This window comes from Cebus imitator, unplaced genomic scaffold (genome assembly GCF_001604975.1).
Source record: "Cebus imitator isolate Cc_AM_T3 unplaced genomic scaffold, Cebus_imitator-1.0 Scaffold624, whole genome shotgun sequence".
In the NCBI taxonomy this organism is placed as follows: domain Eukaryota; kingdom Metazoa; phylum Chordata; class Mammalia; order Primates; family Cebidae; genus Cebus; species Cebus imitator.
Window position 1 is genome coordinate 377,147 of NW_016107939.1, and position 16,926 is coordinate 394,072.

At 37.7% G+C, this 16,926-nt stretch overlaps 1 protein-coding gene across 1 annotated transcript in view; it reads left to right on the forward strand.

Moving 5' to 3' along the window:
- The window catches only part of MPDZ (multiple PDZ domain crumbs cell polarity complex component), a 165,833-nt gene that overhangs the window by 137,700 nt on the left and 11,207 nt on the right, over positions 1–16,926 (forward strand). The window contains exons 33-39 of the mRNA XM_037734472.1: positions 8,051–8,143; positions 8,232–8,324; positions 9,424–9,580; positions 11,506–11,651; positions 12,635–12,718; positions 12,876–13,069; positions 15,167–15,314. Of these exons, the coding sequence (XP_037590400.1) occupies positions 8,051–8,143; positions 8,232–8,324; positions 9,424–9,580; positions 11,506–11,651; positions 12,635–12,718; positions 12,876–13,069; positions 15,167–15,314 (915 nt within the window). The remainder of the gene's footprint in view (positions 1–8,050; positions 8,144–8,231; positions 8,325–9,423; positions 9,581–11,505; positions 11,652–12,634; positions 12,719–12,875; positions 13,070–15,166; positions 15,315–16,926) is intronic.

Consider the following 16,926-nt stretch of genomic DNA (forward strand, 5'->3'; position numbering starts at 1 on the left):
TTATAACTATTCCAAGTTACGGAATTTAGCTATCTGTCCATTGATTCCTTTAGCAAGGTCCTGCTATGGAGGAAATAAAAATAAAGAAATAGAAGTTATAGTCTTGTACTTTAAAAATAAGAACGCTCATCTATTTAGAAGTTGGTGATAGCTACCAACAAGACATTTCCTTTGAAAAGATCCTTAACTTTCAGTTCAGATGATTGCCTTAAAGAGGTACTTAGCTGAACAGAAACCTATAAATGCTTTCAGGTGCGTCAGGCTCGTGCAGGAAAGCAGGTGGACACCAGAGGAGCATGAGTATAAGTGGAAAGAGCAGTGAAGTGTTCAGGAAGGAGAAGGGGAAGGCAGGAGCTGAGGTGGGGGGTTAGGAGGATATTTATAGAAAATGCTATAGGCAGAAAGGAGTAGAGTGGTCCGTATTACCCCTTCCAACCAGGAGACAATGCAGTGTGATGCTTAAGAGCCTAGGCTCCAGAGTCATTCTGTCTGGGTTCAGTCCTTGCTTCATCAAGTACATAATTCAAACATTGCATGATCTTTCTTTGCCTTAGTTTCCTCATTTGTAAATTGAAGATGATAATAGTACCTTTATCTTATGTAATAGGAAAGATTAAACGAGTTGCTTATGAAATAGCATAATTCCTGGCACATGGTCAGATTCTATTAAGTATTCAGGGGAAAAAAATACCCTGACGATACTGATATTTTTTATTGCTGTTGGTTTTTACAGTAGATAATCATATACAGAAGTGCATTGCTCTAGTCTCGTGCTATACATATAAGAGAAGTCTTTATCATGGACTATTTTTGTTGTAGTTAAAAAGAAAAGTTATTAAAGTCTTTTAACCTTTCTATCAGGAAGTCCATACACTTCAGTTTGAGAATCCCTTCTTCTTTTGCCACTTAAGACACATGATACCTTCCTCCTAAATGCTGAAGTCAGAGTTTATAATTTTTAACAGTGCAGCCATTTCCCTATAATTTGATAATTATGAAACATTTCAATGTATGTTGAATAGTTTATAATGAATGAATTTTTAAAAAATCTGTTTATGCTGATCTTTAGAAAAATTCAAAATTAGATAATTTTAAATATCCTTTCATGGTATTGATTTTAATTTATCATCTATGGTTTAGTATATTCTACAATATAATGAGTGCCCAGGAAATGGTGGTGGAATGAACATGTTAGATGAATAAGAAGCAGAATTACGGTAGTGGTTGGGAGCACAGACTTAAAGCCAGACCACCTGGATCAGAGACCTAGATTTGCCACTCACTGGCTAGGAGACTGTGACTTTGAGCATGTTTCTTAAGCTATACATAGTTTTGGCTTTTGAAAATGGACTTAATAATTGTCCAACTTACCTCATAGAGTTGTAGTGAGAATTACGTATATATTGTAACAATTAAATATACATATGTACAGTTTCCAGCACCTAATACTGTTTGCTATTTGTTATTACTATTTTAATAATTAGGAGTGAGTAAGCTGGTATAGAGATGTCTGAGGGGTACTTGTCACTGATTTTCTCTGATGTTTTCTCTTTCCACATTAGGCTACCTGATTAAGGTGCTTGATAAATAGCATCATAATCCCTTACTCAGAACCTTCCAAGGACATTCATTTTCAAACAGATACATTCAAGTTCTTTGGCTGGGCATTTAGCAGTGAGTGTGGACAGAAGGCTGTTCTGTCTGTCAGAAGCTCTTCTCACATCCTGAGTGATCACCCATAAATCACTTAATCCCATTGGTCCTCACTTTCTTCTTCTGTAAATGGGGCTGCCTATATTAGAGGGTTATTGTTGGGATTGGATGAGCTAATGAGCAAGGTTTCCTCATTCTGCAGTATAAAAGCCGGTTTCTGCCTTTCGCCTCCTTTTTGCTTTATTCAGCAGATGTCTATTATGTGTACTTCCCTTTCTAAATTAGATGCTATTGAGGAATGGAAGACCTTGTAGAACCTCAATGTATTGCCCACTGAAAGCTTCCATTTATATGTAGATTTCAAACAAATCTAAAGCTCAGGTAGCTAGAAAGTATTTATTGAAGAAAGCCCAAGTGAGTAAGGGGAATATATAAGAATCTTTTAAAAGTAGTTAGACAGAAGAGGCAATTAACCATGATTTTAATGATTTTAAGTATGGGCTTTGGAGTCACTTAACTTTTCTGGGCAATAGGCAAGCCATTTGTTCCATGGTGAGCAGGTATATGCAAACCAAACTCCAAAGACTGAGGGAGCTGGGAGCCTGAAGAAAGAGGCTGACAAATCCAGTATATCAGAAAGAAATACTTAATAGGGACTTAGGTACAGAAGCCATGTTGTTGGTGGCCACAAAACAGTGGATCCCAGCACCCACCCTCCAGAAAGTATCCTTTATATAGCAAGGTTAAAGACATGTAGCTGGTCACGTCTCAGAGTTTCTTGCTGAAACTTGTTGCCAGTGGAGAGGTTAGGTAAACATCTTTATGAAGGATTATCTATGCTACAGGGCATACTACAAAACACATTGGTATGCAGGGGTCAAACATTGGTCACCATGGTGGTTTTGCTTTGAGGTGGTGTCAATCTTGCCATACAATAGGCTGTTTTTCTATACTTTTTAACCTCTCTGGGCCTCACTTTCCTCGTGAGATGGGGAAAATCCCTTTACATTAGAGATACTATTGTAAAGATTAAATGAAACAATTTATATAAAGTGCTTACCACAGTGAAAGTTATTATAATTATTTTTGTTAATACTTTTAGCCATGAAGTTCTGAGCTACTCATAGAATATATCCTTGAAAACCTCTCTTGAGGAAGCCATTGTTAAAAATGATGTTAAGTGACATATTACACTAAGCCTGTGCCCTCCTAACCCCATTATTAGATGGCTCTGGGAATAAAAATCAATTAAGTAAAGAAGGGATAAAGAAACGGTTTCTAATACTCATGAATCAGCCTAAATCTTTTGTCATTTGTACTATCCTATATTTTTTAAAACTATAGTTATTTGACAAAATAATTTAATGGCAATGAAACATTTGTTTGTTACGTTACTTACTTCTTAGCAACCCTGTGAGGTTGCTATTATTTTCTCAACTTTGAACTGTTCCCATAACTCCAAATAGTAGAGCTGGAATTAAACTCTGGTCTTCTGTCTCCAAGTCCCATTTCCCATCCATTACCTATTTCACCTTGCTACTGGATCCCATCTGCCTTTCTAAAATGCCTGTATGTTCCTTCTAGGAATCCTCTACTTCAGTCAAACTGATTTGAATCAAGAGCTCGTGGAGAAAGTTTTGAGAATTTATCTCTCCTTGCCTTGGTTTATATCACTTGGTCATTCTGACTTCTTTTAACTTATATGAATCCTACATACACTAAAGACCCAGCTTAAATCTCACCTCTGTTTATTTAGAAATATTACTTCAATATTCTTGCTTTTATAGTGCTTACTATTAACGTCTTCATTTGTCAGTTAACCATGTTTGACCCAGGAGCTTGTCTCCTGTGATGAGCTTTGATGTGGATATCTTTTCTGTACATCTAAAACATACACATGTTAAGAGAAGAAATTTGTACACTTTTCCTTCTGTTACTTAGTGTCATGGACATAGTTCAGACTGAGTAAGAATCTGGGAAGGAAGAATGAATGAATGGGTTAAGTGCTGTACATGTATAAGGGGAATGACGTTGAGATCAGGAGAGTCAGGAAGAGAGTATAATTTTTGCATTGTCTAAAAATGAGAGCTCTTGTATGAGATCGTTTTTAGTTCTGTTATATTGGGGTTCAGGGGTCCCCTCAGTTCCCCTGAGAGGAAATTTCTCCAGGTTCTTAGTATCGTCCTCTCAAGAATGAGAGAGTAGACTACGGCACAGTGCGCTCATAAAAGTAAATGCTGGACTCAAAAGTGTTTATAGAAAGTGATTTATTTAAAACAGAGGAAAAGGAGAAGGAGAGACAAACAGCTAGCTCTCACACTGAGTGAAAGAAAGAAAAGCCACTCTCACACTGAGTGAGAAGGGATCCCAGAGAGGGAAAATCAGAGAAGGAAAGCCACTCTCTCACCACACTGAGTGAGAGAAGCCAGAAAGATGGAATCCAGGAGAGGAAAGACAGCTTCCACACTGGGTGGTAGGGAATTGAGAGAGAGAGATGGAGTTTAGGAGAGGAAAAGCAGCTTCCACACTGGATGGAAGCAGACCCCAGAGGGCAAATCCAGGAGGAGAAAGAGAGCTCCCACTATGTGGGAGGGGATTCTAGAGAGCTGGAAATCCAGGAGAGAAAGATGGCTTCCACAAAGGGAGTGTTTGTGGAAGGGGACCCAAACATGGGGTCCAAAGGGGGAGGAAGAAGGAGACTTTTAACCTGGGAGGAATCCCCACCTTCTCCAAGACCGCAGGCCAATAAAAGGAATTCCTTGGAACTTCTGCTGGAGTGATTGACTTTTGATTCTTCCTATGCCCACGAAAATTAAAACAGAGACGGTTAAATCTCCTGGATGGAGAGAGATGGGAGGGTGGGGCATAGCGCTGGGAAGCTCTTGCCCTTAAAACTACGCCCCCTTGTGGACCCGGAAGGAGAACACATTCCCTCAGTTCTGTTTTGACTCCTTGAAAACTCTTGACAGGTCAATTATCTTTTTTTTCTTTTTAATCTTTTACATTTTAAAAATTGAGAAAATAGAAGTATAAACAAAAATCTTTCACGCATAGAATTTAAACCCACAATAGCTGACTGAAATGCAATTCAATTGATAAGAAAACATTTTTTATTAAAGATCTATTTTTAGCATGGTTTGCCCCGGAAAGTACCTATACATCAAAGCAGGTAATAGCCTCCTGATTGTCAGAGCTGTGTTTCATATCCATACAATTTTATGTGGTGAAAGCCTTGAAATACAATTAAGAGTTTCTCTTCTTTTGAATTTTAGAGAATCTTCTACCTTGAAAATAATTCTCCAAATAATAATAATTTGTTTAGCTTAATTCCACTTTAAATTCTTGTCTATTCTTTTCTAGCTGCTTAATTATACAACTCTTTGTTCAAAAATACATTTCCTTGGAGCCAGGCACAATGGCACATGCCTGTAGTCTCAACTATTTGGGAAGCTGAGGTGGGAATTCAAGACCAGCCTGGGAAACAAAGCAAGATCCCATCTCTAAAAAAAAGATTTTAAATAATATTTAAAAAATGAAAAAACCCATAAAAATAGATTTCCTTAATTTATTTTATATTCCCTGTATGATAGTGCTTTAATAAGTAGCCCCCAAAAATGTATCTCAGATCTCTTCTTGCTAAGGACTGTATGTACTCTGGCAAAAGTAAGTTGGGAAGTTGAGCAGTTAGATAAGAAATTGCACACTCATACATTGTTATCCTTTCTTATATGTCATCTTGCTTTTCTTTCTTTTTTTTTGAGACCGAGACTTACTCTTGCTCAGGAGGCTGGAATGCGCAGTCGTGCAAAGCAGTGAGGTGATCTCAGTTCACTGTAACATCCACCTCCCAGGTTCAAGTGATTCTCCTGCCTCAGGCTGCTGACTAGCTGGGACTACAGGTGTGAACCACCGCGCCCAGCTACATTTTGTAGTATAAGTAGAGATGGGATTTTGCCAATTTGGCCAGGCTGGTCTTGAAGTCCTGACCTCAGGTGATCCACTCACCTCGGTCTCCTAAAGTGCTGGGATTACAGGTGTGAGCCACCACGCCCAGCCTCATCCTGCTTTTCTGATATCAACAAATTATTTGTAGATGTGTATATAGTTGTTTTGTAGTATTCTGATGGAATTTGGGCATGCATGTAAATTTGTAGCTTATTGTTTCTTTTAGGACTCCTCTTATTGCAAGTAACAGAAATAAAGGGGACTAATTCCATGAGGTTTAGTCAAAGAAGAGGATTTATGGACTCAGGTCAGCAAACTTTAAGGGTAGTTGGTCCTGTGACTGAATAGTGTCATCAAGAGCCCATTTCTTTCCCTGTCTATGTGACACTGTGTCATTCAGTGTCAGCTTTATCCCAAGGCTTGTCTTTCTCATGGTTTTAGAATGGCTGCTAACCAAAGCTGGGCCATGTGCTATTTCTTCACATGTATCTTGGAGGAAGGGAGAGAATGGCTCTTTAAGCCTTCTGAGTAAAAGTTCCAAGATTCATCCTAATTGAATCAGTTCAGATTTTGTGTCTACTTTGAACCAGGGATTGTGACCATGGGACTATAACTGTAGAATTGACTTCAATTGTTCAAACACCATTCTTGGAGTTCCTTATCTTTTGTGACATAAATTACCACAAAACTTTGCAACTTAAACAATAGGCATTTATGGTCTCACAGTTTCTGTGGGTTAGGAATTTCAGAGGGGCGGGGGATCTGGCTGAGAATCTCTTGTGCAACTGCTAACACATTACCATCTAGGGCTACAGCCATCTCAAGATTTGACTGGGCTGGACATTGCTTCTAAGATGATCTACCCAAATAGCTATTGGCAACAGGCCTTGTTTCTTCTGCAGGGGGCTGCATGAGTTTTCTTATGACAATAGCAGCTGGCTTCTTGCAGAGCAAGTTATCCAAGAGAGAAAGCAAGGAGGAAGCCCCTGTGCCTTTTTTGACCTCTCTGTGAAGTTATACATCATTACCTCTGCATTATTCTCTTTGTTAGAATCAATCACTAAGTCCAGCCCATGCTCTTAGGTTCCTTCTTGAAGGGAGAAGTATCAAAGATTTTCTGCTCATATTTTTAATGTGTAGCCTGAAACATGGTGAGGGAAGAAGGTGGGAGAGAGATTATGGAGGTGGGGGAGAGACAGAGGAGTAGGGTGGGATGACTAGATCTTCTAATAAAAATCAATTTTTATAGAGGGATAAGGTGTTAAGCAGTATTAAGTAAACAATCAGCAAATACCCACTGTACCTGGCTTTCCTGTTATGTGACAAGTATTATTATTATTCTATTTTGCAGATAAGAACATTTAGATTTCATAGAGAAGAAAATTGGAGATGATAGATGTTAAGTGGCATATCCAAATTTCTACAGCTAGGTAGAAGGAAAGAGTCAGTTCTGCTCACTCTAAAGATACAGCTTACTCTGGTGGATACACATGACTGACTGCCTGGAAAGAGAGAGATAGTAGAGATTTGATCAGTGGCAGTTTCAAACTCGCCAGGCATTAATAATCTACCTCAGAAGAGCCACATGTTGATAGTCTTTAAAATGATGTTGAAACTTACCTTGATGTCCTAGCCATTACTGTAAACATCTCTGATGGCACATTTAACTCATGTGTATGTTTCAGAGAAACAATGTCAAGATTCCCTTTTCCCTTCTTTGCTTTTTGTAACTTTTCTCTGGAGAAAAACTAGAAGGTTGCTAGCTCTGGCCAGAATGAAAATGTTAAAAACTCTATTTTAATTTTATTAAAGAAAGCTAAAAGCCAGTATTTCTGAACATTTGGTTTTGATAAAGGCAAATGTGGAAAATACAAAGTAGTTACAGCTCCCCAGCCTTGGCTGGTTCTTGGAGCTTGTCTTGGGACTGAGAGGCATTTTCAGTCCACAGCAGATTGAAATGCTGTTCTCTGGAGAAACAAGTCTTGAGTGTTCAGCCCCAAAAAGGACAGTGTCTGCATCAGTAATGGCAGTCTGCCTGCTAAAGACAGAAGAGGGGCAGAAAATAATGAAGGGGCTAAACCTTGTTATTTCCAAGCAACAGACCAGAAGGGAGGCAGGATTCTTTGGTTGGTTTTGAATGACTTATTCAGTCATTAGACAAAATTTGTAAATGTGGAATGCTTTGATTGAATTATTGAATGTATTTTTGCTGTCTAGATATTTTGCTAAAGTTACTAAAGATGTCAGACATGTGGAAAGAGTGAAAACACTTGAATGTTTGATGGAAGAAACTGTATTCTCATTAGGAAAATGCGAAAGGTGCTTATGAAATGACAAGATTTCTGATAGTGGACTTTAGAAGAGTTTTCATTGCTTTTCTTGCCCTTGGGATAAAATTGGATAAAATTATCTGTTCCAAGTCTTCTGAGTATATTTGTTTTTACTTCTCTAGGATCAGGGGGGTTTGGGTATTGCTATCAGCGAAGAAGGTACGCTCAATGGAGTCATCGTAAAGAGCTTAACAGAGCATGGGGTAGCAGCCACGGTGAGGTTTACCTTTCTCGCTGTTTTAAGTAGTCGGGGAGGGAATTACTTCAGGAAAATCACTCAAAATTTTTTATATTTTCATTTAGGATGGACGACTCAAAATCGGAGATCAGATATTGGCTGTAGATGATGAAATTGTTGTTGGTTACCCTGTTGAAAAGGTACTTTTCCAAAATAAAGTAAATGGTAATATAGACCCATCCTTGGGCATGATTAAAGTGTTTGTGTCTGTGGTCAGAGGGAATTAGGGCTACATAGCTTTATTAGACATGTTCTTAAGGAAGAGATTATTCAGAAGTTCTTCAGTTTCTATTTCTGATTTTCCAGGCAGTGTTAAGGTATTCTTTGCTGCTATAAAAATTATTCATTTTTGATAAATGGACACTTTTGATAAATATTTCCATTTTTTCCTCAGGAAAACTTGAAACTCTTTAACCGTGACTAAGTGTTAGTGCCAAAGTATTTTTTAATGACTGTTTGGTGTCATAAATATCCACTGTGTATATTGCTTTATAAACAGATTGTAAGACTCAACTATTAAATATATAACTTTTATTAGGGTTAAACAGGTCTTGTACTTGAGTTTCCTCCCCTCAAAAGAGATCTTAATACTTAATTGGTATCTCATTCGAGGACTTTCATTTATAAGTGCCAGAAAAAAGCTTTGTTTCCTTGAAATATGGTATGCTTTTTTCTTGCTTATGGTGAGGGAGAACCATATACTTATTTTTATTTCTTCATTGTCCAGCAAGAAGGTTAAAGCCAGTTTTTAAAAATTCCATTTTAATAAGTATTTAGGTTGGCTCCTTTAACTCATGAATCTGTGTTTTCATTTTTCGTTTGCCTTAACTTTTTTGTTGCTTCGTTTTTTTATTTTGCTTTTAACATATGTGTTTCTATTTTATTAAAACTGTTTGTGTAAGCTGCTTCTGTAGAATCAGGAAGTAGGTAAAGTAACACATATATCTTCTAAGGTTGTAGGCATCCAGAAAAACAGATGAGATTAATTAGAGATGTGAAAATTTCAAAGTCTTCTATATGGAAGAATCTGGTCAGAGTTAGACTTGGAGTAGGAATTAACCATGGCCCTAATCTACATTGGGCATTTGGAAAAGCTAGAGAGAAACTAGAGCCATTTCTTTCTTTGCCCAAGTCCTGACAAAGAAGTAATTTGCTTCTGTCTCTTCCCTTAACCAGAGAGAGAATTAGATTTCATTGATAATGGTGACTTATTGGTACGTCTACTAATTCACCTTTGAATTTTGTTTCTCTTTGAAGACAGCAAAGATGACAGTAAAACTTACCATTCGTGCTGAGAATGCAGATTCCCAGGCTGTTTCTTCAGCAGCTGGTGCAGCCAGTGGAGAGAAAAAGAACAGCTCCCAGTCTCTGATAATCCCGCAGTCTGGCTCCCCGGAACCAGAGTCCATCCGAAGTAAGGCCTTTGGGCTCATGAGAGTTCTGCACGTATGGAACACCTGAACTCAGTAGAGGGTTTCTGCTTGGGAGCCAGCTGCCTGCCTGTGGCTCATTGTTTGGAAGGTTGTAGTCAGGGAGCCCTATGGTGAGGGCAGGGTATGAAGAGAGGACTTCTGGAGAAAGGGTTCTAGACTGTTAGGCTGGCAATCTAGTGCTGTACATTAAGCAGCTGTGGCATCTTAGGAAACCTTCCCACTCAAAGCCTCAGCTTCTTTATCTCTAAAACAAGGGAATAGTACTATTCGCTCTCCAAGAATATATTGCTAAGGGTACCTTGATTTCAGTCATCTAACTAATGAATTAGAAATATCATTTTATAGATTCTTTTTTTAAACTGGGAAGGTAATTCAATTTCTGTAAGCCTCAGTGTTTTTATCTGTAGAATGGATACACAATTATCCTCTTTCATAGGTTGGATCAGTACTGCCTGCCACTGTAAGAAGCTGTTTAGTCATTGCTACAGTATACATAGCGGATCTGAGTTCTATACTTTGGTGTAATGGTGGGTTCTGTCATAATGGAAATGGATGTAGATTAAGTGGACTATAGGGTGACACTTTAATGTGTCATTACACTTCCAGTCTAGTATATGGAGGCATATTATTCCTTTGAGTTACTTTTTGAGAAAGAATACACTGGTGTAATAAAAAGTAAGTTTCAAGTTCTGCAGCATCAAAACTTAAAAAAAATTACTTAAAGACATTGGCTTTTTCTGTAATGGGGGGGCGGGGGAGGGAGAAATTTCTTTTGGCCTCCAAACTGTTCTTTTAACAGTTTTTTAAGGAAACACTAGTTTAAAACATTTGTAATGTAGCTGGATGAAAAAGTCTTAAAGTAATACATCTCTGAAAATAATCCTTTATTTAGAAAGACTGGATAATTCACTGAAGTGTTAAAAGATTTTATGGAAATTTTCTCATTTTTCAATTTTATGTCGATCCCTAAATAGTGTTGTCTATAAAAATATGAATGCTAAATGAAAACTTAACATAAAAGAAAATATCTTACACCTGTTCTTACCATTTAAGGAACAAGAAAATAGTCTGTTTCTGATTTCCTAAAAAGAGAACATCTTGTCTAAAGCATACACTACTATATCAAGTGTCCTAGCTTTCCCAAACATGCTATTTGCTGTATGTTCTTTGTTGTATCATAAAACATATGATATGATATGAAGACTATCATAAAATAACGTGCGAAATTATTTCCCCTTTTTCTTGTGCTCTATTCTGATCTATTTGTTTCTGAGCATATATGCACCATGATTTGATAACTGAATTTATAAAACATCAAGTGAGACCGAAGGAGAAAATTGCAAATGGTGTGTTTTGCTCAGAATTGATTACGTAAGAAGAGATGCTCTAGGATAAGAAGCAAACAAAAACCTAAAAGGACCTGAAAAGCAGGCGTCACAACCAAAATTATGGATATGTTTTGTGGTCTACCCTAAATGTGCTTCTAGATCTTTGCCACATATCTCAGTTCTTAGTTTTATAAATCTTTTATTTCATAACAAATGTGTTTGGCTCCATTGAAATGGAGAATATGAAAGTGAAACTGGAGGTTCACTTTAACTCTGTTCTCTCTTGATATCCTATCCTTTGTATCTCCAGCAATTTAAAACAAGTGGGATAGCATAGAAAATAATTAAACAGATAATTTTCTGCCCACTACCCTAAATTAACAATGGTGATTTAATCACATTTGTTTTATTTTTAAATATAAGACAATTAAAAGATCGAGGTAAATATGAAATCTCATTTTCCACAGTCTTGGGCCCATTTCCCTGCCCCATCCCTCAAAGTCAATCTGTGTGATGAGTTTGATGACTATACCTTGTAGCCAATTTTTATTTATATTTTATTTTTAACTTATTTTTAGATACAAGCAGATCATCAACACCAGCAATTTTTGCTTCTGATCCTGCAACGTGCCCCATTATCCCTGGCTGCGAAACAACCATTGAGATTTCCAAAGGGCGAACAGGGCTGGGCCTGAGCATCGTTGGGGGTTCAGACACGCTGCTGGTGAGCACCACCCAGAGGTGCTTCTGCACAGCTGTTCTTCACCAAGGCCTCAGAGACCGTTATGGGGAGGTGTCTATCAGTTCTAGTAAAGGAAATGTGAAGGCCGAGAAGAATGTATTTGTTTGTTATTTTAATTTATAGGGCAAATATTCCGTTGAGTACAGGGTTGTCCTTTGAGTAAGCTAGTGAATACTGACTCAACAAGATTCTGTTACACTTGTGATTTTGGCCTTTAAATTTCAAAGTGTTTCTATCAGTTCACCAATCCTTGCCACATTTTAATTTCCTTTTTGCTGATATCCAGGTTGTGTTAAACCCATTTTAAGAGGAGTTTGGGCCAGGTGCGGTGGCACATGCCTGTAATCCCAGCACTTTGGGAAGCCGAGGCAGGCGAATCACTTGAGGTCAGGAGTTTGAGACCAGCCTGGCCAACATGGCGAAACCCTGGCTCTGCTAAAAATACAAAAAAACTAGCCTGGTATGGTGGCATCTGTAATCCCAGCTACTTGGGAGGCTGAGGCAGGAGAATCTCTTGAACATGGGAGGCAGAGATTGCAGTGAACCAAGATTGTGCCACTGTGCTCCAGCCTGGGTGGCAGAGCAAGACTGTGTCTTAAAAAAAAAAACAGGAGTTTGAAAAATTAGATATTTGTAGACAGAATTTTCTACATGTCAAAAATACCTTAGAAAACTTTTCATTTGTGGATAAGAAAGTTATCTCTCATATATGTATGCATGTTTTATTTACTTTATAATTTTTTCTTTAATCTTCTACATCATTAGGGAAAAAGTATAAGCTCTTTTGAGCCTTTTAGTGGGAATTGTGACATTTTTCTTTGAATTATATGTGGCTCGTACCTGTAGAGCCAGAGTTTATAACCCTTATTGCTGTCTATCAAAGTATAATGTGTTTGGACTCCATTTCTGCTCACCATTCCTAAGAGAATGGGGTAAGTATGGATATGTTTTGTTTGGGCCCTTAGGGTGCCATTATTATCCATGAAGTTTATGAAGAAGGAGCAGCTTGTAAAGATGGAAGACTCTGGGCTGGAGATCAGATCTTAGAGGTATAGAATGCCTGTTTTTGACCTTCAAAATTAACAGAGAAAAGGTTCCTGGGGGGAGTGTTTCTTTCTTTGCTTCTTTCTCTCTCGCCTTCCCCACCTTCCTCCCCTTTACTTAACTCACCATGTTCCTCACAGTCAGTGTCCCATTTCTGTACAGGTGAATGGAATTGACTTGAGAAAGGCCACACATGATGAAGCAATTAATGTCCTGAGACAGACGCCACAGAGAGTGCGCTTGACCCTCTACAGAGATGAGACCCCATACAAAGAGGAGGAAGTGTGTGACACCCTCACTATTGAGCTGCAGAAGAAGCCGGGAAAAGGCCTAGGATTAAGTATTGTTGGTAAAAGGTGTGACTGAGAAGGACAAACCCAGTGGTTCCTTGGAAATGATGGACTTAAATTATTTTAAAGAGTTAATAGCAGTAGCTGAATCATTTATCAGTGGCTAGTGTTCAGTAGGTAGCTATTGTTAGTCCCCTCACTAAAGAACCATAAAAAGACACTCGTTTTGGACTTTTAAAATCAGAATATTGGAAGGTTTTGAAGGTACTTAAGAAAAGGTCATTTGATATCTTTTTGAGTATCTAGTATGTGTTAGGAAATACATTAAGTTTTCAGAAACAAAGTTAAATAAGACATGGTTCCTGACTTCCAAAAACTCATGATCTGGTAAATGTTGAATTAAATATATTCTTACAACAAAGGAATCTATTGATGAGGACAAAGATGCTTTGTCGGGGGTGGGGGGGGGGCATGCTAGCAAAGGAGAAAGGGACCAAGTGACTCTATTTACTTAAAGCGAATTAGGGAAAATTTTGAAGAAAAGAGGTGCCTGAGCTGAGGCTAAAAGTGATAAGCGATAATTGGTTTATTAAAGGAGAGTGGAAGATACCATAGGGAGAAGGATCAAAGTGAACAAGAGCATGTCATCAACAGAACCTAAAGCAAGGGGCCCAAGTGGTGACGGATTAGTGAATGCACAAAAATTCACAACCTAACTTATTTAAATATTTATATATAAGTACATTTTGAAAGTATTTATATATAAGTAGTATTAGCAAATTCATTTATAAGTAATATTAACAAATATGTAATCCAGTAAGTTTTATAAATGTTTCTTCCTTTTAGTATTTTAAGCCCATTTGGATCTGATGTCAGAATCTACCAGATAGCTAAACTTGTGAAGTAAGCATTCAGTAAAAAGCACCCCTGCAGTCTGCAGTGGCTCTAAGTTAATTTTGTCATTCCTTGGGCCTCAGATATCCACCATTTCAAAGCAGCTTATTTTTTCCAGTGAGTCAGAAATCTGTGAAATGGTGATCTTTATGTCAGAATATCCTTCTTTGGAAATAGGCATTCTTCACATTGCCAAACCAGCAGCATAGACACCTGGTTCTGCAATGACTTTTCTTTATGGGAATAAAAAGACATTTACACCATTTTGTTTTCTCAGAGACAACTAAAGGGTAAATATTTTTAAACACAGAAAGAATGTAGCATATTATTTGAGTCTCATTGGGACTATGTAAAAATTACACTTTTTTTGGAATACAGTATCGGTAGTCTAGTTCTCATGAAATACGACATGGGTAAACATGGCTACTACAGGATTTGGGGTCACCAGGTCATCATAAAAACCTCCATTAATGAACCCTCAGCTCTGTGCTTTGGGAAGACCATACAAAGACCATCTAATCCAATACCCTGTTTCTAAAGATGGGAAAGCAGAGGATCAAATGTTGAAATGGTTTGCTGTCATAACCTTGGCAAGAACAAGTGATATAGTTCAGCTCTTACTGTATATTTCTATTTACAGTTATCTTCACATCTTAAGAAATCTTGGAGGCTTTTTTTATAGTTTTGTGAAAGAAAGGATGGGAATAAGATTTGTGTTTATTTTGCATAAACCCATCTTGTGTGGAAGATTTGTAATGATTTCAAATAAAAGACATCACAGCAGTGGTATTTAGATTTTGAGTTAATGAATTGTGTTTAGTTTGAGATACAACTCTCTTATGATTTTCTGTAATATTAGTGATGTTGATGGTGATAGCAACACATTTATGTAACCACAAGTTAATATCATTCAAAGCTCCATTCTGGTTTGGAAAGAATAGTAGATTTTGTATCCAAGGACTGACTCTTAAGTCTTATTTTTGCCACTTAGTAGCCAAGTGATCCATAAAATGAGAAAGGTAATACACACTTCTACTCACAGTATGTAATTGATGAAGAATAAATATGCTTATGGGACATCATTTTAATCTAGAAACACTGTAAGATATAAGTTATTATTTATCAAAAAATATGTTGCCCCACTGTTGCTCCAAACAATAAGACTTTAAAACTGTAAAAACAGAATTAAAATTTTTGGATAAAAACATTAAATAAGCATTGCATTACAGTTGAGGAAAAGATAATGCTGAAATTCAAAATTGTGTGCAGAAACGATACTGGAGTATTTGTGTCAGACATTGTCAAAGGAGGAATTGCAGATGCCGATGGAAGACTGATGCGGGGAGACCAGATATTAATGGTGAATGGGGAAGACGTTCGTAATGCCACCCAGGAAGTGGTTGCTGCTCTGCTAAAGGTAAAAAATGCCAAAAATAATTTTGTGTGATAGCAGAGAAGAAAAAAGAATTTTAACATTGAGCTATCGTAGTCAAATTAGTACTGACTTCTCTTTATTTAAAGTGTCACCTCAATGCCAGGTGCAATGGCTCACGCCTGTAATCCCAGCATTTTGGGAGACCAAGGTGGGTGGATCACTTGAGCCCAAAATTTCAATACTGACCGGGACAACAAGGCAAAATCCCATCTCTACAAAAAAATACAAAAATTAGCTGAATGTGGTGGCACGTGCCTATAGTCCCAGCTACTCAGAAGACTGAGGTGGGAGGATTGCATGAGCCTGGGAGGCAGAGGTTGCAGTGAGCCGTGATCATGCCACTGCACTCCAGCTTGAATGACAGAAACCCTGTCTCAAAAAAAAAAAAAAAAAGTGTCATCTCGAATCTTTTAAAATGGAAAGATTTTATTATTTAGATTCCATAGTAGGGAATGTTTGATCAAAGTCCTGTTCTGATTCAAAACTATTGAACTATTTAAAGTTGACATTTAAAATCAGGAGTAGATTGGTCATCATTAACCAATGAAGCTAATTTAATGCAGATTCACTGGCCAGTAACTTCACTGGGGATTATCCTAATTATAAGGCCGCTATTCCTACATACCATTCTAAACTCAAGTACATTTTACATTATAACATTAATTTCCTCCAAAGAAAACTCACCATGAAGGATCATTTTCTGATTGGAAAGGTAGAACTAATTTCACTTTTAAAATGAATTAGCTGTAAAGCACAGAAAGGTCACTTGACAATATAATTCCTGGGACTCTAGGCATATTCCCTGTCAGGGAATATTCCAGGTTCTAGAGGGGATTTGCATTCCTGTAAATAAATAAGGCAATGTTTATCTCCTTGTTTTGTTTTTTACCCTAATGTGTTTTATGACCTGAAGTATAATTCAACATTGACTAGAAAACTGTCATCCTCAGTACCCATATCATGAGTATCAATTAACATAAGCCTGCATGACAGTGCCCAGCAGCAGGAGAGCTATTGGAGGTCTAATGGGCTAAGGGGAGCGCCTGAGTGGCTGGGCTTCATGGAGGGATTTTCAAGTGGGTGCTTGTTACTCACCTCTCTGGTTTACCTAGGATCTGGCATATGAATCTTTTTATAGATTTGGTTGTTAAAGCAAAGTTGACATCTATCACTTCTCATTAGAATTATCAATCTTCAAAACATAATGTAATTAGAAATCTTTAAGGAGGAATACATTCGTTTTGGAGACACATTAAAAACAATTGTTAGCTCTGTGAGAATGATATATCTTAGAGAAGCAATGGAAGCATCCATAAAACAATATAACAATTTTTAAACAAGTCATTTAAAAAGCTAGTCTAGCTGGTGCAGTGGCTCACACCTGCAATCCCAGTACTTCGGGAGGCCAAGGTGGGCAGATCACCTGCAGTCAGGAGTTCAAAACCAGCCTGACCAACATGGAGAAACCCCATCTCTACTAAAAATACAAAATTAGCAGGAGAATCACTTAAACCCACGAGGCAGAGGTTGTGGTGAGCCAAGATTGCACCATTGCACTCCAGCCTGGGCAACAAGAGCAAAACTCCACCTCAAA